We start from the raw sequence: 22,184 nt of genomic DNA, 5'->3' as shown, positions 1-22,184 counted from the left end.
AATGCATAACATGTTTAAAATATATTTTAAATTAAATAACACGGCATCGAAATACCTTTCATAGAGAAATATAAAGAGCTCGTCGAAGAAAATATTTTATACGTTCCTATGGTATTACGCTTTTACCAATATATAATTTCTTGTTATGCAATATTAATCTTTTAATACAAATCGATATAATTTCCTTCGTTAAAATACCGTAAAACAAATTCTATCAGAAAAAAATCTAAAAATTACAGAACTTAATTCATAAAATGCCACATAATCCAACATATGAATATCTCGTCACCTAACCATATCAAACAATGATACCCTTAGAGGCAGTGATTTTAGTGACAGCGCGTCAATAAACTACGGAAACTTCGACACGCCATCACAAAATACACGTTACTAAATTCGGTCAATGAGTTAAAAAAAAAAAACAACAATTATTGGCATAGATTACAGTAAGATTACATTAAACGTGTTCGTCGGCATTTATATTAGCTAAATTAATTGCTAGAAATAAATATGACGGGATGCATGTATCCGCAGGGCACCCTAATTTCATTTCTAATAGGAAGAATTAGAGTCCGTACGATTTCGCGCACATTTCGTACACGTATTCATATATTATTACATGGCAATGTATCGTCGGTTCTTTTTATGACGTTACGTAGAGTTACGACATTTCTAATATGATTTCTTCGGCCTCATTGAGCAAATGTATATACGTCCGGTGTTAGATTGGTTGTATTATCCACATTCGAATTCGCAGATCACGCGAAGCGATACGAATTTTCACATTAGGCTGCGTCTATTCAATATTGTTGTGACAGGGGTACGTCTGTAGGCAGTTTCCACCTTCTTGGCCGTGTCTGGCCGCGCTCACATATCGGTAGAACTTTTGACTGGCCGCGCTTCCGGTTACATCACGCTTGAGCTCCTGCGGATCTCTGAAAGCATATATAATTCGTTTTAATTAATTCAATCTGCAAAAGGTATATTGTCTTAAAGCAACGCGATGCGATTATATGTCTCAATTAACGTGCTACGAGCCGCGTCGACCTGATTCACGTTGTTTTCCGTACTCGCTGCCGGTATAATTTGATATAAGCGCGTTGCTCTGAAACGCAATTTTGTTTGCTCTTAAATAGAAAGTTACTTCTGAAAAGGCCGCAATTATGCGTGAGCGAGCCACTCGGCGCGAACGTCACGGGCGCAGCGGAACTGCACTATATTTCCGGTCCGTCGCGTAGCCGTCTCGACTGAAAGTATAATAGTTTCGCAACTGATACCAATTGTTAAATAAAATGATACTCTAGGCTGGATTAAAACTGTGATGCGCAAGATCGCGTTTACGAAGCGGCAAAAGAAAAAAAAAAAAAAAAACGAAACGATATAGAGAAAAGAGAGGAAGAAACGGCGAGAGAGAGAAACCGATATGACCCGATTAACGCGATTTGGAGCGCACGGGCGATCTCCACCTTTCTCTTTGTGATGTGCGATTTAATCGATAAGCCGCGCGGTCGCTACTGTATCTCGTACCTGGAGAGCTCGTTCGACACGAGGTTACTGTGCGGCGAATAACTCGCCGGATTTTTATACATGCTGCAAACGAGCATTTCTCGGCACGTTTCCTCGTAGAATCTCAGCTGTCCGAAAATGTCCTCGAGCCGGGCGATTATCGGCCCGTAGTACTCGTCCTCCGTGTCCTGCCGCGATATCGAACTCTTGCCGGTCGCGACGGGTGTCAGGAACCTTTGTGGCTGGTGGTGAATCGTACGTATGTTAGGCGCGAATATCGCGTACGGGTTTTTTATCGGCGCCTTCGCCAAGCCCGGATTCACCGGTAGAACGCCAGGCGAAGCCGGCTGCACGGCGGGTCGCCGATACGCGGAATAGGCCAGATTGTGAGCGCTCGCCGCCACCGAGCTGTCCAGATAGGACGCGGAAGCGATCGGCTTCACGTTAGGCGCGTACTGAGGCAGTCCGTACGGGCCGGAGTACACAAGTCCCGAGGCCGAAGTCGGGACTACGCGGTTTAAAGCTTGACTGGATTCCTCGTAAGGCTCGTTAGGCTCGATGCCCCATTCCTTTAATTCTTCCAAGTCCTTTCGATACTGTATGTGCGGATGAGAGAAATCTGCGAAACCGTCTAAAGTATCGTGCGGATGCTCGTAATACGTTGGGACCGGTACCGGTACTGGTACGTGATGATGATGATGAGCTACCTAAAAAAAATTATTTAGATTAATTTAACGTTGATCAACCGATAGAAAAATATATGTAAAATTGATTTTGACGTACCTGATGGTGATGGTGATGGAACTTAGGCCCCTGACTCGAATAATAGCTGGAGCAGAGCTTGAATATATGAGCGAACGCAGGAATGAAGAATAGTAACAATTTAAGAAAAAGTTTCTTGGCTGTACCCACGCCAAAGAGAAACGGGATTATGAACAGAAGTCCCACTTTAACTAGCTTGATAATTAAAAGAAGCGCCAGAAAGCTGGTTATCAATTTAGTCTGTATGAACTTCTCTAAAATAAAATAAAACATTATATTCTTCATGAGCGCCGACGTTCTGTAAAAATTATTGAAGGATCAGAAATTTTTATTTTTCTCTTACTAATTTTCTTAAAAATTCGTCCTTGCTCTTGCACACCGTCGGTCCCGAAGTCTATCCTGAGGAGTGCGCCGTTCTCGTCTATTTCGCGCGGGCTTATCTTCATCGAGGCACCTTCGAAGAAAAACTGCGGAAGTTGAATTTCGTAGTTGCGCGTTGATAAGAATTTCACCGTCTTCCGCCGCAAAGCGTTCGTGATCTCCTCGAGCGGCGACTTGTCGCCGAACTTTCGTTCCTCCGCTTCCGCCTCCGCTTCCTCGGCCGCTTTATTTTCACAGTCGTAGGCGTCGACGTCGACGAGGTTCTCGCGTACATCGTTACGATTCTCTGTTTTGGGACACGTGTTATAGGTTATGTTGTTTTTCGTAAGCGTAAGTCCGTCGAAGACGGTGATATTGTCTCTCTCGACGAATACGTTATCGAGATACGTGTACGCATTTTTTTGTATGCAGGAGAACGTCACTCTCTTGTGGCAGTCCCTGAATAGCCCGTGCCAGAGCTCGTTCCCGGTTTCGTTCACGTTAAATGTATTGAACTTTAAGATCCTTACGTACTGCCTGAGCTTCTGGGCGCTGAATAACTCCGAGTTTGATAACGTCATCGAGAGACACAGCAGGATCAACGTCGCTCCCCGATACATCTTCAGTATCACTCGCGAATATTTAATCGCGTTTAACGTACATGCGTGTAGCTTCTATATTTGACTTTCGTTTACGTATGACCAGAAGGTGTGAGGTTAGCGTACCGGAAGTGCTGCACGCTCTGAATATATATGACCGGCACCAACTACTTGTTTAGTAACTAGAACCGGTACACTTTTGATTTCGCGAAAGGGTCATTCATCGTCGCTAGTCCCGCGTGCACGTGTCGGATTCTTTGGTATCTACTCGCGGCCGGTCACACGCCCTTCCTACTTATGGACGTCCCCCTCTTTCTTCGTGGCCGAAAACTCTACCGCGACCTTCTTCCACCTCTCAGCGGCATCGATGGTCCTCTTCTGCGCGCGATTCGGGTCCTCGGTGATGCGGCGCGACCTAGGGCTCTATCGGCGCGTTCACGTTGCATCGCAGACGTCGGTCGGTTCTTTGCTTGGCCACCGTTCGTTCGTCTCGCGATCGTCACATTCTTCTCCGTCTGCACCTTTGACCCGCTTCGTCTCCGCTTCACCCTCTTTCTCTTTCGTTATCTCGTTCGCCGAGACGCGCTACGTTCAATCTCTCGCCTCGCACTAACCACGGGCCTCTCCGTTCTCGGTTACAATTCACCTGAGCGTCAAGTGTGTCAAAGGCCCTCCTACTCCGTCGGCGAGCTCCTCCGTGGAAGGTCATTATCGTCTCCTCTCGGACTGCAACCGACCAGGCCTGTAGCTTATACACACGCGCGTTTAAGTCCGTCCGACTCTTGACCGCGAGTAAGTACATGAATGCGCAGCGGAATAAGTTTAGGACGAACCGATGTGAATCTCTAATTCTCGATCGAGTATGAATACCACGCGTCCGCCTGTTTCTAATACCCTGGGCCTCTAGAATATCCGGTTTTACTGCCATTTAGAATAGTCACCTTTTGCATTTATTACGTTCACCTGAGCAGCCAGGATTTCTTTTTATTTTTCAATTTTTTTTCTTTGGTATATTTTAAATTAATACATTAATAAATTAAACTATTAAAAGAATAGAATTAGATATATTTTTACGAATAATAATGAGATGATATTTGCAAGAAGTATCAATGACAAGAATTTTGCCGTAAGCCAGCAACGTGTAATTAAACTATTGCATACATTTAATACGAAATTACATGTAAATCTGCTCTGCGTGCTGGTGCATGTCAATCCAGTTTAACTTCCTTATTTTCTACATGATAATAAAATAACTGGATTTTAAATTAAATTTTGAATGTGAGTACAGTTAACATATTCTTTTCCGAAAAATATAATATTAAAATTTGTAAGAGAAAAATTACCGCGTAGGAAAATATTCGTAAATGAATTATTAGGCAATTTGCTATTTCTTTATGTCAAAGTATCGCGCTGGTTTACCGCTACGTTGAAATAATACAGTGTAAAATCGAGAGGCACGTTAAAGCATAATAATAAGTGTCCGGCTACACAAGCATTCTAATATGTGCAAAAAAAAAAATCACGTAGAATAAAAAAAAAAATAATTTAACTCGTGCATCATTAACGTTGCAATACACTCTAAGAGATAATGTTATTTATCGTAATTGACTTCCGCGTTTAGAAAAAGCCATTTAATCGGCTGAGTTAAAAACCTGCTTTATAATCGCCACCCAATATACATTAATATCAGTAAAATATTATCAAGTAAACATCATCTTGTTACATTTCTCTCGTACTTACCAGCCGCTTTTCACTAACAGATTCTTGGTGAAGGTGTTCTCCTTATTTCTCAGCTAGAGAGAAGTAATTCCAAGACGTATAGAATTCATCCAGCCTACGTTACATTCAACCTGTGTTAATGTAACTTTAGTGACAGCTTAGCGTAGTCTCTTAAATACGTTGCGGATCATTCATAAATGGCTAATTCGATTGCGCAATGTAATGATCATCGAAATATAAAGAGAGATATTCGTACTGTACGCGATACCCATTATCAATTTCATATTCGATAAATGAATGGTTCAATAATTGCAAAACTTGCCTCTTCTTTCTTATTTTTTTTTTTTTTTTTTTAATAATCCTCATACGTGATAAAATACTTCCCAATTAAATAAATTAAATTAATATAATTTTTACTTTTTCCTTGCCTTTTTTTTTTATTTCTCGCATTAGTTTTGGAATTAGATAAATTGCAAAATTTCAATTTTTTACGTAACGATATTAAATGTCGAGTAATTAGTTTGTTCTGTGGAAGAACATTTTCTGAATGAATCGCCTTTTACGAGTTTTCGAAGTGGCGCATTTATCTCGCGATACGATCTCAATCTGAGAACATGGAGGTCAAAGTCAATATCACTTCGCCAAGAAACTGTAAGTTCAATATCTCTTGGCGGCCGCCTGTCGAGATGATCGGGTGGGCCAAGCGAGTGGACGGACGCAGTTCGACCGGATGAATTCCATTGACCCACTAATGTAAGGCGCTAGGTAGGTCGGCTGCGACCACATGACCGGCATACTCGTTGCCGAAAAACGATCGTACGCACGGAAGACGCGTTCCTCGAAACGATAATTTCACACCGGGCTTCTCGTTCCACCGCAAAGATTTGTCTTCTTTCCGCCAACGAATACAAAATATTACGTTCACGTAGGCACGTGCATTCTCTTATTTTACCTCACTTCTTTAGAGCTCTCGATACCCATGGAGGAACAAGGGGCTCGTTCAACATTCCAGCGTAACCTAGTTACGTCTTACTTATAATTTATCAAATGTAATGCGACAAGTTTATTAGATACTTTTCCATTTCGAGGGAAATGAAAACAGCGACATTTTTTTTATAGTCTAGGCGATTTTAATTTAACTCCGAATAACCCCGTGATTTAAAATCTTATTTATAAAATGTTTTATCAAACATTTACATAATTTTTACTTTATTACAAAAGAAAAGAAAAAAAAAAAGTCAACGGTTAAAAGAAAATTAATTACAGAATCTTAAGTAATTTAATACACAATTATTTTTCGAAGATATTTTAAATATTATATTATACAGATTTTATCTCCAAGTTCGTATAGATTTATTTTGATAATTTTTTATGATTCAAAATAATTTCCATATCCATAAATTCATCCAATCTCTTAGTTTTTTAATTATTGTATTAAATTTACGATATTTGTAGAGGAAAGCAATTTGTCTCGGTCTAACTGTGGTAGATGATTCAAGAGGCCAGTCGCCCGTGACCGTATGTTAGAAAGTATTTTGAATTATAGACGTAGCCTGAAATCGCCGATTGTGTGCCCGAAGTGCAAACTCAAACGGTGACAGCAAATTCAACGGAAAGTATTTGTCCGCGGTGCATCAAAACTGGTTTGTACGTGCAGTACAAAGTGAACCAAGCAACTGGGACATACCACATATTGGGTGGCAAAAAAAAATGCATGGTTTTAGCACCCGGGGAACAAAAATCTATTGTATGGTAATTGATAATTAGGAGGTTCATCAAAATTTATGATCACCGTAACGCGATACACTAAAGAATCTTAGAAAGCTGCCACTTATTTTTAGCCCCGACGTATGGAGGGACATATTTTTTTTTTTTTCAAATTACCTTTTGAGAACTGTTCCACTTCCTGTTAAAAATTATCACGGACTTATTTCATTGTGCGTCTTGTAGAAAATGAATAATATATCCTTACGTCTTTTACCCCAATTGCGCGCGTTAGAATTTTAATAAAGACATTACAGTTAAGAATGGATAAAAGAATTAACTGTCATCGTGTTGAAGCGTCAATTGGAAATTTTTTTTTTTTTTTTTTTTTTTTTAATTTGCGTTCTTTAATGAAGAGCAGTAACACTTATTCACCTACTTACCTATCTTATGTCTTTTTATACGAATCGAAGACGTGCATACAATATTATCGCACCGTCCTCTCTGACGGAACAAATAGCATATTGCACGTTGCCTCATATTATGCAGACACAGACTACTATACAATTTCCGTTACGTCAACTGAGACAGGGAAATAGCTTTCGACTTTTGTAATAAACTTCTCCGACACATAAGCAGGTAAACGGAGATATCGCATGAAATGTGTGCACGGAAACAAATATTAAGAACATATGCAAGAGATACTTGTTGTCAAATGAGTTGAGTTAATATTAGCTTAAATAATTACAAAATCATGATTTTATTTTTTTTTTTATATCTTATTTTCTGAAACATCTCATTTCCATTAGTCTTTAATTTTCCTTCATCGGAGTAATTGCTTCTGTAATTTCTTTATTGCTACTCTCGTGAAACAATTACGATATTTTTTTTTTTTTTTCATTTCCGAAGAGCATTCGCGCAGACGTTCTATATAGCCCGCCCAGCGTCTTTATTAATCGCGCATATTTTTATATTGTCGCGCAGAAACCTTTTTAATCGCGGAGAATGCGGTAACGTAGGAAAGTGATCTTCAGGCGTAAAGTTGCGCGGTGCACTTATTTCCGGAATAGTACCTTCCTCGAATCGGCCGGCACGAACACTTTCGCCGATTTTCCCGATCATTTGCAAAAAGTAGCGAAGTAGTCGGTAGCATCCTGTTGATCAGTAGGTTACCTAACGGTGATTGACAGATAAGCTCGCGGTTTAAGCAGGCGCTTCCCCGTCAAAGGCGCCAAAGGAGAGCGTCCCCGAGAAAATCAAATGCGCGGCCATAAACGCGCACGACTCGCGCACCGTCCGCTGTAGACGCTGACAAATCCGTCTACCGTTTCTCTTTTCGAATCAGATCGCGTTGCCACCGAAAAGATTACGTGTCGTGAGTCTCAAGCGGACGGTCAACCTGTTGATGTAGGTCGATCACCGCGTGAGTAAAAGCCAAGCAGGACTTTCAAGAATTTCGTGCATTTATCATGCAAAGTATGACTAAGCTCGGAAAGAAAATTTTCAGCGGGCAAAGTAATAATTAAATAAATTGCGAGATTATTTATAGCGCATTAGTAGTATAACGTGTTTTACGTAGTTAGCCAGGCTCAAATAATTTTTAGTAATTTTTTTTTTAATTAATACAGTATTTACTCGCACGTGCGAAATATTTCTACTTTTTGTCTTGTCAATTTTTCTTGCGTTTTATTATGATTTGATTCTGTAAAGAGTTTTACGAGTTTTTTTATTAATTAGAATTTTTTTAATTTTATTAATTTGAATTTTATTAATTAGAATGATTTAAAAGTAATGGGCTAAATTTTCGAATTTTTATTAACGTGATTACTTTTGTGAGGCATCATATTTATTCTATTGAATCATGGAGATAAAATTTTCATGAATCAATTGTCGTATCAAATTTAAGCAATAAATTAGTAAAATATAACTTTGTAATAAAATGTACGAATATTCGAATTATTATCGTGACACTTAGATCGTTAGAAGACTTCAATCATAAATAATTTAAATCGATCTCTTTGCTTTAAAACGCGCACATATGTCGTAGAGATAAAGAAATGAAATAAAAATGACTATAAAATATGACGCAAGAAAACAACCGTTACAGATCGTGAATAAGTTTTAACTGTTCTTCAAGGTGATCCGTGCATACATCTGTTCAATCTTAAATATGATTAACTACGAGAATAACTTTCGACACCTAGTGTCGATGTTCTTCACGTTGCGTTTCCTCCATCGGTACACCAGGTGCTCGATAAAACGGATTCCGCATACTTCCAGTAATCTTGAAGGTCAGTTACTTACTAGAAAGTCGTAGAAAGGAGCTTGGAAGATTCTTCGAAAGATTGCGCCACAACTTTGCGCACAAAAGTTAATTAAAATCTTTGAAAAAACAAAGTATTTTTACGTAAACCGCATAATTAATTCTCCACGTAATTCAGAATGGAATTAATTAGGATCTTTAGCCTTTACTTTAAACTTCTTAATTTTCAATCAAAGGATATTTGTCAGGTAGTGAAATAAATTTCTTCCAAAAAATTGTATAATGGTCACATTATCATTTATTTAAAAATACATATGCACGATAGTGCCATACGAAGTAGGCAATTTAAATTTCGCGCAACAACGGTATATCCTTAGCCCGCAGCTCAGTTTGCCGCAGTTCGTTTCCCGTGTCTTTATTCGTTGGCGATGCTTTACTGGAGCTTGTTTTCTCAACAGTAGCCTGCCACTCGTCCATGTGCACCGTATTCGTGGTGAACTCGCGTTTCGCGGCAACAGGTCGATCCGTGGTCGACGTCGCAGCGACGTTCTTCTCGATTAGATTCGCAACGTTAACGGGATTAATTGGATCCTCGTCGAAAATGAGACTCCTTCCTCTCGCGTCCACTGTCGCCTTCGATCTCAAATTATTCCGAGCTAAACCGGTACTTACGTTGCTGTCCCCGTCTTGGTGGTAGACGGTGTAGTTCGGCGCGTTCCAGTTGAAAATTAAAGAACTCGCGTCCGACGGCGACTCTTGATAATCTTGATAGTCCAGATAATCAATGCTTCCCGCATTCGAGGCGACTTCCCCCGTCATCGGTATGTGATTAGGTCCGTTCGCAATTTCCGTCTTAATCTCTCCGTCGTGTATCATCGGTTTGTGGAAGCTGCGGCCCCATCCGCTCCCTCCCCCGCCGTAGCCTCCTCCGCCTCCTGAAGGTGGGCCATAACTACTTGGTGGAGGTGCACCATAACTATCGCTTTGTCCACCACCGCCACCGCCCGAAGATTTTGTAAGAAGTACTATCTCTTTGTAACTATCTGCATCCGTTAGAGATGTTAATTGTTATTTCAAGATGTTTGATTTGTTTCGAGAATTTTTGTGTTATTTTATGTGAATTTTAAGAAATTGATTTCGTTATCGCTTATCGACTTAAACGATGTAGATATTAAATTTATATGAACGTCAAAATTGTTTAGTAAAGCCCTGACCGAAAATTAGTAGAAATATTAAAAAAAATTACTTGCGTCTAAATTTATTTTAATTTAATACGCTGAGTAAAACGTAAAAAAGAAAAGGATAACTTTACCTCCTCCTCCGCCTTTCCAAGGGCCGCCGCCTCCGCCGCCACCTTTCCCTTTCATGTACATCATCATTGAAAGCATCAAAGACATTCCGCCCATCATCATGCTTTTCATCGCTGCCAATGCTAACGTGTAAAAAACACAATATTTTATTACTTTATTATATTTTATCATAATCTAATGCAATTTCATAAGTGGTTAGATCGTGCAGATTAAATATATTTCTTAATGCTATCAGGGAATTCGCCATAAATTATAAAAAAGTATTCATTATTTAATGACCATATTCAAAAAGTAAAGCTGTCATTTGAAAAGAAATAAAATAAAATCTGTCTCGTTTCGGTCGTATAGTTTTTGTCCGGCGTGTACCCGTATCCAAATAGATGTCTATACGTTTTTCGCCGCGTACTTGTTTACTGTTGTTATTCTGACGTTACGCAAAGCTCGCTCGACTGCCGAATTTAGCAGGACAAGCTGGTTCTCACTGACCACCGCGGTAGTGTGAGTACGTGCGTGTGTTTACATTGTGCCGGCACCTTGCGCTCGAAATTCGCAAGGTGAAGGACGCGCGGGGCGGAGGACGCAAGGTTCGGCGATCGAACTTGTGTTGCATAAGTTAATAGACACAGTATACGAGACCGCAGTGTAAAACGTTTAGATATCCTGACTTTTTCGGGTTCGTTATTAAAGAGTAATAATTGTTTAGTATTGAAACGCTTTCTGGCTCAGTGCTGGAGTTTTGATAGACAGCCATGAATTGGCTAATTAATTATTAGGTAATTATATATATAATAAAATAAAATAAAACGATTGAAATTAATTTCCACTCGGGATAGCTTTATAAAAATATGAATAGAATAATATATGCAAAAAAAAAAAAAATTATTTTTTTAATACAAGATGGTATAAAAGATCACATTACCTATTAGCTTCAATTTCATCATCATCATCATGCCCATCATCATCATCTTGCATTTTCCGCCTTTACCTCCACCGCCACCACATCCGCTTTTCTTTCGCCCTAAAACAAATTACATTTAACAATTTAATTAAAAAAAAAAAAAATAAATAAATAAAATATATAACTTTTTTAAAGAACAAAATTTTTTTAACGCTTAAAAAGATCGGGTCAATAGATCTCATTGCATTATTAATTTTTAAAGCATTTTTGAAAATTTATATGTGTCGAGAATTATGCGAACCTTCTACTGCAGGCGCGTCGTCGAACATTACGTCGATCTGATTTTTTTCCCGTTTGCTATTCCATGTCGGTAGCGTGATGCGTAGAGTAAAGGAATCGAAAAAGTCGTCTACGGTGCGCTGGACGCTAACGTCCGTGTCATTCATAGATCGAGCTTCGGATCTGCGTACCGTTGCACTCTTCACGAGCTTCACGTCTTGCCCGACGAGCGTGATCTCATCGAGGAGACTCACCGTTTCCAAAAAACGTACGAATCGCTTCTTGATGCATGTGAGCGAAAACTCGATGATGCATTTCCCTATATCCCGCATAGGGAACTCCGGGAAATAATCCTCCTTTTTTTGCGCCGTGTCATTCTTAATCGTTGGGATAACTTTTACGTTTACTTTAATGCCGTTCTTCCTGAAGTTGAGTATTTGCCTTTCGGCCGGCACCTTGTGCAATTCCGTGTCAAGGACGTAATCCTTGACGTTTCGTATCTCATTTTTCTCGTACGCGTTCGCGTGGATCACGTACGCGATCAATAAGTAGATGACGAACATGAGTTCGCGCACTTTTGCACGGCGTGAGAGGGTCGAGCGTCGATCGGCTCCGATGACGACGACGATGAGGATTTACTTTAAGAAGAATCCCGGCTAATACTGACTGGACCTCTGGGTCATTACGATCGTTTATATACATCGAGATTTATGTCATTCGCGGTATTCTCCGAGCATTTTGTCACGATTGCCATTACTCCCAGCGAGATAAATAGTCTTATAATAGCGAGGTGGACGAGGTAAATCAGAATCACTCGTCGAGCTCGAGCTGTCATTACAAATAACGTACACAACACGGTGAAACAAATATTTCCGGATGTTGCATTACGAAACGGGCGTAACAAACCGGCATCGGCGCTCTTCAGATTATTTGTAGGATAAAACAGGCCGTGACATTTCTAAATTATTAATTATACGCGAACGGAGGAAAACGGAAACTTAAAAAGGATTACAGTCCAAATAATTGAAATAAAAAAAACGGGGATAATAAGAACACATTCTGCAAATATCTGTCGACAGAAATATATCATTTAACTTGCAGGGACATTTAATTAACGTTTTATTAATTTTATAATTTCTCGCTGGCAAAAAATCAATCCCGTCGAGCTTTTTAATCATTTTTATTAATTTATGATTGTAATATAAAATTGTTATTAATTACATATAGTAACAAAAATATATCGAGATGTTTCTTTCATTTCTTATTTTACGATTAATGCCGGCTTGTCGCTCTCTATAAATTTTTGTCGATCATAAGCGCGATTCACACGAAATATTTAAAAGCGTCGCGCATAATTATTAGTAAAATTAATTTAATAATGCACAAAATTCGTAGCGCCTTAACAATCGCAACACTTTATGATCTGACGCAGAGCTGTCGGTTTGTTGGTCCAACACGGTGAAGGTGCTGGCCTTATTACTTCCATAATTGGTCCGTACATTCACCTTCAGAGATATCTACGTGAAACAGTAACGTGAATGTAATCACCGTAACAGAAAGTACCCGCGCTTTTCCGCACGTGATGCACTTTGTACGGACGCATTTGCGCCAGTGCCGCAGGCGTAATTCCCCCCCATTTAAGCTAACAAATCCGCGATAACTATCGCCGAACAATAAGACAAACGTTTACGCTACCGCAGGCGAGCCGTATCGCGCGTACGCCGCGATTCGCGCCGCGATCTCTGCCGAGAAAATCGCCGTGATTGTTGCAGGAACAATAACAACAGCATATATTTTTACAAATGTTCTTTATTACAATAACTTTACAATAACGAAATAAATATCCAAAAATCATGTACATGATCTTGGGCAACTCTGCGTGCTCGGCAGTGATACACTTTCTCGATAGGTATCAGTCGAAAAATGCAACAGTGGCCGCAATAAATACCTATATGACTATAAATAATAATAAGGGTGATAATCCGTGAACGATGAGATGAGACTGAGCGAGATCTTAGGAGGGAGAAAGTGATACGATGGCGAGGGAGACGAGGAGGGTGGGGGGAGGGCCGGGTAACGTAGGGAGAAAACGAAAATTAAAGAACGCAGACGGGGGGGAAGCGGGAACGGTTGATAGTGCCGGAAAGACGAAAGAAAAGAAAGAAGGAAAGTCGGTGAGGTAGAGATGTGCTAATGGTTTTTATCGTGTACGGAGGCGCGCTGGCACCTCGTCGAAATTGATTGGATGATTTTAATTCTGCAAGAGCGATCTGCGATCGTGCGCGTTCCCGTACTTGAGCACCGCCTGCTGAAGAGAATCGTGGACGGTGTCGAGGGACCTGCCGTATCCGGAATGCCCGTATCCGTGTCCGTGATGCTCTTCCGAGCTATGCGTGTGCGAGCTGGTGTACACCGGTTTGCTAACGATTTCGTACGTAGTCTTCTTGTCGCCGCCGTGCGTTAGAGATTTCAATCCGATGATAGCCGATAACATGAGCGCCATGAGACCCGTCATCAGAGCTTTTCCGGCGAGAAGCGCGAGCGCGCCGAATCCAACCGCCCCGAGGGTTCCCTTCATCATCATTAAACCGGCCATCAAGCCGCCATAGCCACCTTTGTTCTTTTTACGTCCTGTTGAATAGTCAGGGTTAAGTTAAATTATGCTACCTCATTATTACTTAAAATATAAAACAACGCGAAGCAGTTAGAGAATATATGATATTTTCGTAGGAAGAAAATTATATTAAATTAAAAATTAAAATATCTCGTTAACCGTAGGATTTAATTAACTACGTGAGAACTCGTCAGGGCTTTGCTAACGAATTAAACTAAAGTGCAGCATTTTTTTTTTTTTTTTTCTAACCTTCAACGTTCGGGTTGGCACCCCCTAAACCGAGTTGCGTGAGGGTTTCCTCGTTGAAGCTTCTGGTCGCCTCGAAGGTCCTCGGGTCGAAAAGTTTGATAGCGATCGAGTGGCTATTCAGGTAACTGCCGACCTTATGAATCAAATAAGCGTCCAGCCTCTTTTCGACGTCATTCGGGAAGTCTCTCGCCAAGTTGGCAACTACGTCCGACGCCGGAACGTCGGCGGAACTGTTCTCTTTGATCACAGATACACCCGGCAGGATGCCAATATTCGGTTGCTCCGATAGTTTATCCAGGAAGGACACCACGTCCAGCTTGAGGCACGTGGCACTGTACGACTTCCCGCAATCTTTATTCAAATTAGGGGCCAGATTTTCCGGGGCGTCCTCCTCCACTAATTGCCGCGCGGTGCGTCTCTCGATCTCCGCGTTGGCGCATCCCGAAAGGAAAAGTGCCAGAAGAAGTAGGTGACAGCGTGACAATTCGGCGGCGTGCGTAATTCCTCTCATCGTGAACATACGTGTATATATATATGTAGGTTTCGGTTCTTTTCTTTTCGGCTGTAGAATCCGAATTCGTGCGGTACTTTTTTTTTTTTCGCCCCAAGCCTTTACGGATCGCCAGTAACGTGACGATATCCTCGAAGACGAAGGACCTTGAAGCTGTCGGATGAGACGCGTAACGTGCACTGGGCATACCCTCGGATACTTGCAGTATATATAGAGCGAGTCAACGGATAGTCCTTTTTCCTTTTTGCCTTTCGGTCGTTCCATACATTCTCCGTAGTCAAGAGCACCGGCGACGGAACTCTCTTCTTTGCGGACGTTGAAGAGAAGGCAGGGGCTTCTCGCAACCGTCTAGCGCTGGCGAGAGGGAGCGTCAAATAGAGCGGAGAATTCGAATCTGAGTCAAATTTACGGAAAAAACCGTACCGATGAGAGCGGCCACGGGATGATGAATGAGAGCGAAGGCCGATCGCGTCAACGCCCAATTCAATTGTGTTAACGCCGATCGGCGCGTACGCGATCAATATTTAACAATGCGATAATTTTTTATGCACGCCTCGTTACACGCTCATCGATGTTGTAGCGTAGAAAATTTTCTCCATATTATTTTCACTTTTAGGCACGTTTAAGTTTGTAATAAAATAAGTTATTACAAAAAATCGAGACTCTATATATTATATAATTTTTTTGCAGAGCAAAATACTTTTTTTTCTTCTTTTTATTTTATTTCTTTTTTAATTATAATTCTTTGATTATAAAATTTTTAAGAAATACGAAAGTTACGAAATTTTTTTAAACGTTTAAAAGCCGCCGTTTCGACGTCACTTTTTGTAGACTTATTTGATAAAATAATAAGTATTTAAACTATAATGTAGGACATATAATATAAGATGTTTATACGATCCGGATGGCCTAGAAATCGCTCTTGCACTATCTGGCAAAGAGATTAATAAAATGAATTTAAAAGGGGTGAAATAGAAATCATTCGAAACAGGAGATAATATTATGATATCTAATTGACAGGATTTAACCGGGGATTAATTAGCGCGCGTGTCGATTAATTGCCGGATTCGCTGGTCGCTCTGCTGGGCTCCGGTCGCCCAGCAGAAAATCACTTTCGATTTCATGAGCGAAACCAAGAGGGACGACCGGCGCATATTGTTCCGCGGGATTCGCAAATTGCGGGCGCGTGTGGAAATTGCAAATTGAGAAGCCTGCCGATAAGTATATTGCGAAAATTGTTATTGCGGGCGAGGCGAAACGAGACGGGAGTCCTACTTTAAATCAGCCCAGTTTAGCTAGCTCGTAAGAGATCCGATTTTCGCGCGCGCCACGCTCGAGCAACGGCGCTTCAGACGGATCTGCCGATGTGAAAGTACGCAGTCGATTTTCACGGGCTCGCCTCGGCGAAGGCCTTATCGTCGTCGCTGCGCGTGTGCGTATGCACAATACGTACGCGTGCACGTCGCGATATGACGTGCTCGCACGTCCACGCGGCAGGTGTGTGTCGGCTTAGAACGGACTAGCCTTCTTTCAGAGGCATCCATTTCGCCATTTGTTGCTTCCTTTTCACGTGGTTGCTGCCTTCCTTTCGTTAATAATCTCGAACACGTCGTGCTGATTCTGCTCCCGCGAAACTACGCGTGACAGATCGAATTGTCGGTGGGCGTCGACTTCACGGTCGTAAACATCAGCGAAAAGATCGACGTGAAGCGATTCAAAAAATGTTTTTTTTTTTTTTTAATTTTCTTCTCTCTTTTTTTTCCCCTCTATTTATCGCTGCTAATTAAATCGAAAATCCGCGGAAACGGAAAAGTATCTTTTTACGCACGCCGGATTCAGCCGCGCTCATTTGCGCGTTCATTCTGACGATGCAATTATTGTCACGTCTTTTTAGTCCAACGAGTCTCAATCGAAATAATCCGTAATGTAATCTGTGCATCCTGTTAAACTACCAAGCATTAGGTTGAAACCGCAATACAGCGCTGTATTTGGGACATCCAATAAAAAAATTAAGATTTTTCATCTCGCAATTTATCATCGGGCGAATGGCGATAAAAGGAGGGCGAGAAGCATATATATCAACGTTTTTAATAATTTATTTGCATTACATACATATATATTTACATTAATAATTCATTCGACAAATGTTTAAAGGTTATTTAAATTTATTTTACTTGTTTTGGACTTCTAAAGTTTTCAATACGAATTTTGAAATGCAATAAATTTCAGCGGATTAATTAATTAATTATTTAATTAATTTTTATATTGCGAGATAAACCTTTTTTTTTTATTGATAGTAATTTATCTGATATAAAAATAAAAGAAGAAATAGAAGACAAGCTTATATTTGTCGGTGCGAACGTCATGGCGGATGGATTCGTATAAAACCCGTGATTGTGCGTCCCATAACGCCATAGTTACCCCATTTTCAGTCGAAATTGAGAGAGTCGTTGTTTCAAGAAAGTCGCTCGCGCTCACCCAACAATTTGCGACAATTCAGGGAATGTTCACGCTGAATCAGAAAATGTGCCAATAATTTCTCCCCGATGATTATCGCGGCAAATCGTTCCTACGCATCGAGGCTGTCAGAACGTTCGCGGTACTGTTAGAAATTTAGAAAAATGCACATGCATAAGATGATTGTCTTGGAAAGCTGAAGATTACGAGCTCGTTTGGGAACGCTGTTTACCATATTGTCCGTTAATAAACGGTACCCGGACAATTTTTTTACGAACAACCCCGCTCGTTTCCGAGAAGACCGCGTTTATTCCCATTTCGGTACGCGCGTTTATTATCGTTATATTTCACAAGTAATTAGACATCGTCGCTCGTTCGCGGTGGAAAATTAAAATCTGCTCTCAGCGCTTTAACGGGAAAAATCTGACTCGTCGCTTCGACTTCTAATTTTACCCGAAAATGCTGTGTAAAGTCTCTGCGAATGTAAATAGCTTCCGACGCGTTCGAAATTTTCGTACATGCATTTTAACTAACGTCGTCGTTGAAAGCAATTAAATTTTTACAATTAAACGATACGCGAACTTAATTTTAGGAAAGCGCGTGATATAAAATACGCGCATGTAGCGCGTATATAATTTATGCGCCGGGGTGCGAAACAAGAAGGAAAGAAGAAAGGAATGGAATTACCGCATCTAATGCGTCGGGTGCTGCTCGAGTGATTACATAGACCTCGTTAATTCGAGAACGCATATCCGTTATGCGCTCGAAATGCGCCGCGTGCGGCATTTATACTTTCGCATTTTTTTTCTCGCGCGGCGGCCTAAAGTGAACGTTACATACCGCGAATTTCTTTCGATCCACCGGCGGGGGGGATTTGTAAGAATGGACCTGCAGCCGCCCGTGCCGCGATTTTCTTGCATTTCAAACAAACTAGCCGTCTCTGGCCCAGTCATGTCAAGATACGCAATAATTTATTGCCGCAATCATAGCTTCTGAATCCGAGAAATCAGCAAGTCCTTTAGACCTGTTTTCTTAATTAAATTCGACGCTTCCTTTGACGCACGAGTTTAAGATATGTAGAGATTGCTTCTACATCTGCAATATTTATAAATATCTAAGTAATTTTTATAAGATAATAGGAAGAAAGATAGGAAAATGTAATTCTAAAATAAACGGTAACTTATAAGAAGAATTATAATGAACGAAAAGAGTATCAAAATATATATTTCAATATATATTTTTATTAAAATTATTATCAAAAGAAAATATCAGGAATTTAGAAAGTTTAGAATTATTTATAAAAAAGAAATGTCTACATTTGCAGCATAATAATTTTTAATATAACTTATTCGGTAAAATATTTTTAATTTTATATAATATTATATCAAATAAATTTCATCGATAATATAAACGGGCGATTTGAATTAGTTGGGGCATCGCAATATATTTTATTAAAATAAAAATTGAACGTAAAGTTGCACGCGGGAGAAAAAATACATCTGCTACTTGCGGAGTCTTCGCAATCTTTTTGCAAACGATAATTAATTAAGAATTAAGACTGCCTGAGCCATCGGGCGAGCTCTTAGCTTGCGTTCTTCGTCATGTTCGCCAGTTCTCGACGGTGCTGGCCTCTCAAAAGGCCCATATATACCGTATGCACCATTCCACCTCTCGAGCACTCCGCTAATCACAACCGGTACCGTTATTTCGATCCCTACCACGAAGGCCGTTGTACCCACCGATAGAAGTGGAGAACCCACGTGGAAGCGCGGACCCACTAACCTTGATAAGTACTTTGCACCGAGGGGGAACGCGGTAGACCAATCACAGTCACGATCCGCTTTTCTACCTTGCCCCCGACACAGTGACCTCGTTTCCTTCCTCTTCCTAGGTCCCCACCTTGACGGCGGTCTTTCTCCACTTCTCCCAGCCGCGCAACATCATTCCACCTTTCCTCCGTCCGTGAACTTCCATCTAGGTCATTAGCCTCCTCGTCTGACTGAGTAACCTGCTTACGGCTCTTCTCTTTTTTTCGATATTTATTTTAATTATTTGTGAATTTGCAAAATTTCTTTGCCGCAAATAATTCTCATTGTCAACGCACGCTCATTAAGGTCAGGCGCCGATAAGTAACGACGCGTTACGCGCCCGAGTGATGATTTACGAATTCTCGCGACGGTGATACGTTTTTAATTCACCGATGTCACGGCGGTGCTCTCACGCATGGCAGTGATCGAGACGGCGTTTTATAAAAAGATCGTTTTATTTTATTTCATTAGGCGAACATGTATGCAATAAATAATTAAATAAATATAATATATGCGAAATGGCAAGGGAAAGAGACATTGCCGGTTTTACGGAATGTCGTGGTACGGATAATGTTCGCCATTGTATTCCGGCGCCCAGGCTTTGTAGGGTTGATTGACCTCCTCTTCTGACCTGTGCCAGTGATCGTGATGGATTTCATGAGGTCGTATGATTCCGTAGGAGACTCTCGGCGGCGGCGGCGGCGTGACAAGGGCCTTCAAGGCTACCGCGCCGGAAATTAAAAGCGACATGAGACCCGCGCCCAAGCCTTTCAGCCCTACCAGGGCGATCAGGCTAATTACGATAGGTAGAACGATTATCGCCTTAAGCTTCAGTAGAATCAAGAGCGGTATAATCATCCTCTTCAATTTCGTGCGCGCTGCAAGCAACATATACAATATCTCGTTAATAATGCCGTCGTTCCTTCAATTCTCAATTAATGAATTTTTGAGAGTCTGCTTTTTAATAATTAAAACGAAAGAAAATGCGCGAGGGATCGCTCGAGTATAGAGCTTAGGACACAAGTTTTACATGCGTAGGACAAAATGCATTAAGGCTCGCGCTAACTACGTGCAATAGGAATGTGGGCCGCAATTAGTACATAAATAATCACGTGATATTAATAATCGCAGACGTATCATGAACGATCGGAGATTTCTAAAAGTAACGGACGTTTATCATCCAGTCTACTTTCTTCGACACGCGACACTCTCGTTCAAGGTCCTTCTTAGACGTCTTCTCGCGGTAGCCGTCCCAGAAACCCGGAATCGCCAGATCTACCAAACGACGACCCACTTCGGTCCACTCCCACCTCCGGTATTTGTTTTCGCGAATATGGTAGAAGTGGAACGCGTCGTTGCAGCTTTCTACGCGCAGATCCTTCATTCCGGCCGCTCTCACTTCCCTCTCGATAATTAAACGTCCACTACCCCCGGATTTTTTTTTTTTTTATTATTCAAAATTACGTGCGAAAAAAAAATATCTCGCGCGCTATAAGTACGTGAATTAAAAAATTTGATAAAATACGTGAATACGAGAAGAACGGTAAACCGGAGAACGGTGAGCGCGAGAGAGAGAGAAACACGTGGAGGATACGTGAACGGTATTTCGGCCACGATCGAATCGAAAAGAAAGATACAAGTTACACTTTCCAGCCAATGAGTCCCGAGATTCGTGAGCCACTTTAATCCCATTGGCGAGACTTTAGAAAGGTGAGGCACTATAAGTTTGCGCCCACCGAATGATGTATTCATACCAGATCGGAACGTTAGAGGAGAACGAGAAACTTTTGTTAGATCTGAGTATTTAACATGTATCTGACAAGAATTCAGAACAGAAAACCTTAAACTTAATGTTACTATTGAAAAACTTAGCTGTAAAAATTCCAGGGAAGGAAAAGTATTAATTTCTGTTAGAAAGATCAGAGCGCAAAATTGATCGACAAGTTAATAAATATATACATATTAATTATATTAATTTAATATTAAAGAGAGATAATTTTAGACTTATTTGTTCCAATTTTTAGAAAAATTAAGTGTACAACATAATCAATTAAAATTAATGTTAAAATTTGTGTTCAAGAATACGCGATTATAAATTTTTTTTTTAATATAAAATCAGTACATTGCAAGTAAATATTAATTACAGTTACTTTGGTTTAGAACTTACATATTTTCTGAAACTGTTAATGATTCTTACATAAATTTGCAAGAACTTTGAGAAACGTGATTTAATTATTACTAATTTACGAATTTAAGTCTTAATATGTTCTTTAAATGCAAAAAGAAATTTAGCTTTGCTTCGTTTTTGTATTAAAATTTTATTTTACGTAGATATATATTTTTTTTTACCTTCGGACGTTCCACGGGCCAAGCTTCCGAGCTCTATATCGATGTTTCTTTGACCGAGGGCGCGTGCGAACAGCCCAGCGGTTGAGGCATCGTTAGGAAGATTAATTTGTACTTTTCGAGTTCTCAGGAATTTTTCAATCCTGCTCACGAGCGGGTCCGCGCTCTCCTCCGACGGTTCTCCGTCGGCCACCTTTTCCAAAGTTACCATCTCGCCGTAAATGTCGATAGCGTCCTTCCTATTAATTTCGTCCATCGCTCTCGTGAGCTTCTCCTCTAGATGATCCAAACTGTTTCCATTCTCCTGGCTCGGGCCAGCTGTCACCAACGTCAATAGTTGTAACGCTAAGAGAATGATTACTTTGGTCTTCATTGCTACGAAGTGCTATAAGCGTGCCTTCGAAGAAGCGTTTTTGACTGTTTGCCCCCAGAACCTTTTTTCTTTTATACGAACGACAATTGACCAGTGGTGGGGCCGTACTGAACCATTTGGCAAACAACGTGCAAGGGCAGTAGTGTCAAGAATTTTAATTCCGCCGACTCTCCGAAGTCGAAGACTAGCTTAAACACGCAATGCACGAGAATCGCGTGACGTAGAATAGGCCGGTAACGAGCAAATTTTCCTTTTACTTTCAGAATTTTACTATCGAGCCTAGAAAATTTATCAAATCCTTCAAGCTCAGGATAGCTTTTTTAATTAAAAATTAAATTAAAGTATAAATTATATAATTTTGAAATTTAGTAATAATTAAAGTTTGAGTAATAAAATTTAATTAAATTAAATTAAAATAAAAAAGTA

General features: G+C 40.5%; 3 protein-coding genes across 3 annotated transcripts; all 3 read right to left on the bottom strand.

The window, feature by feature from the left end:
- Positions 1 to 796: 796 nt before the first annotated feature.
- Osi17 (DUF1676 domain-containing protein Osi17) lies at positions 797 to 4,684 on the bottom strand. Its single transcript, XM_070669401.1, has 4 exons — positions 2,612 to 4,684; positions 2,290 to 2,522; positions 1,528 to 2,213; positions 797 to 935 (listed from the first exon to the last, which is right to left on the bottom strand). The coding sequence occupies exons 1-4, from the start codon at positions 3,246 to 3,248 to the stop codon at positions 797 to 799; spliced, it is 1,695 nt and encodes a 564-aa protein (XP_070525502.1). The 5' UTR covers positions 3,249 to 4,684.
- An 8,852-nt stretch (positions 4,685 to 13,536) lies between these two features.
- Osi16 (DUF1676 domain-containing protein Osi16) lies at positions 13,537 to 16,544 on the bottom strand. The gene is made up of 2 exons (XM_070669398.1): positions 14,264 to 16,544; positions 13,537 to 14,031 (listed from the first exon to the last, which is right to left on the bottom strand). The coding sequence occupies exons 1-2, from the start codon at positions 15,036 to 15,038 to the stop codon at positions 13,652 to 13,654; spliced, it is 1,155 nt and encodes a 384-aa protein (XP_070525499.1). The 5' UTR covers positions 15,039 to 16,544; the 3' UTR covers positions 13,537 to 13,651.
- Positions 16,545 to 19,415: 2,871 nt separating this feature from the next.
- Osi15 (DUF1676 domain-containing protein Osi15) lies at positions 19,416 to 21,979 on the bottom strand. The gene is made up of 2 exons (XM_070669399.1): positions 21,389 to 21,979; positions 19,416 to 19,917 (listed from the first exon to the last, which is right to left on the bottom strand). The coding sequence occupies exons 1-2, from the start codon at positions 21,756 to 21,758 to the stop codon at positions 19,586 to 19,588; spliced, it is 702 nt and encodes a 233-aa protein (XP_070525500.1). The 5' UTR covers positions 21,759 to 21,979; the 3' UTR covers positions 19,416 to 19,585.
- Between the last annotated feature and the right edge of the window lie 205 nt (positions 21,980 to 22,184).

This window comes from Cardiocondyla obscurior, linkage group LG19 (genome assembly GCF_019399895.1).
Source record: "Cardiocondyla obscurior isolate alpha-2009 linkage group LG19, Cobs3.1, whole genome shotgun sequence".
Taxonomy (NCBI): Eukaryota; Metazoa; Arthropoda; class Insecta; order Hymenoptera; family Formicidae; genus Cardiocondyla; species Cardiocondyla obscurior.
The sequence above is the reverse complement of the archived record's forward strand: the minus strand, read 5'-3'. Positions and strand labels throughout refer to the sequence as shown.

Bases quoted from the DNA above. Each gene is read 5' to 3' on its own strand.
- Osi17 (XM_070669401.1), bottom strand. From the start codon at position 3,248: ATGTATCGGGGAGCGACGTTGATCCTGCTGTGTCTCTCGATGACGTTA. The intron at 2,523-2,611 runs GTAAGAGAAAAA...ATTTTATTTTAG, and splicing joins ACGAATTTTTAAGAAAATTA to AGAAGTTCATACAGACTAAA. The intron at 936-1,527 runs GTACGAGATACA...ATATGCTTTCAG, and splicing joins GTGTCGAACGAGCTCTCCAG to AGATCCGCAGGAGCTCAAGC.
- Osi16 (XM_070669398.1), bottom strand. From the start codon at position 15,038: ATGGAACGACCGAAAGGCAAAAAGGAAAAAGGACTATCCGTTGACTCG. The intron at 14,032-14,263 runs GTTAGAAAAAAA...ACTATTCAACAG, and splicing joins TGCCAACCCGAACGTTGAAG to GACGTAAAAAGAACAAAGGT.
- Osi15 (XM_070669399.1), bottom strand. From the start codon at position 21,758: ATGAAGACCAAAGTAATCATTCTCTTAGCGTTACAACTATTGACGTTG. The intron at 19,918-21,388 runs GTAAAAAAAAAT...TGTTGCTTGCAG, and splicing joins GGCCCGTGGAACGTCCGAAG to CGCGCACGAAATTGAAGAGG.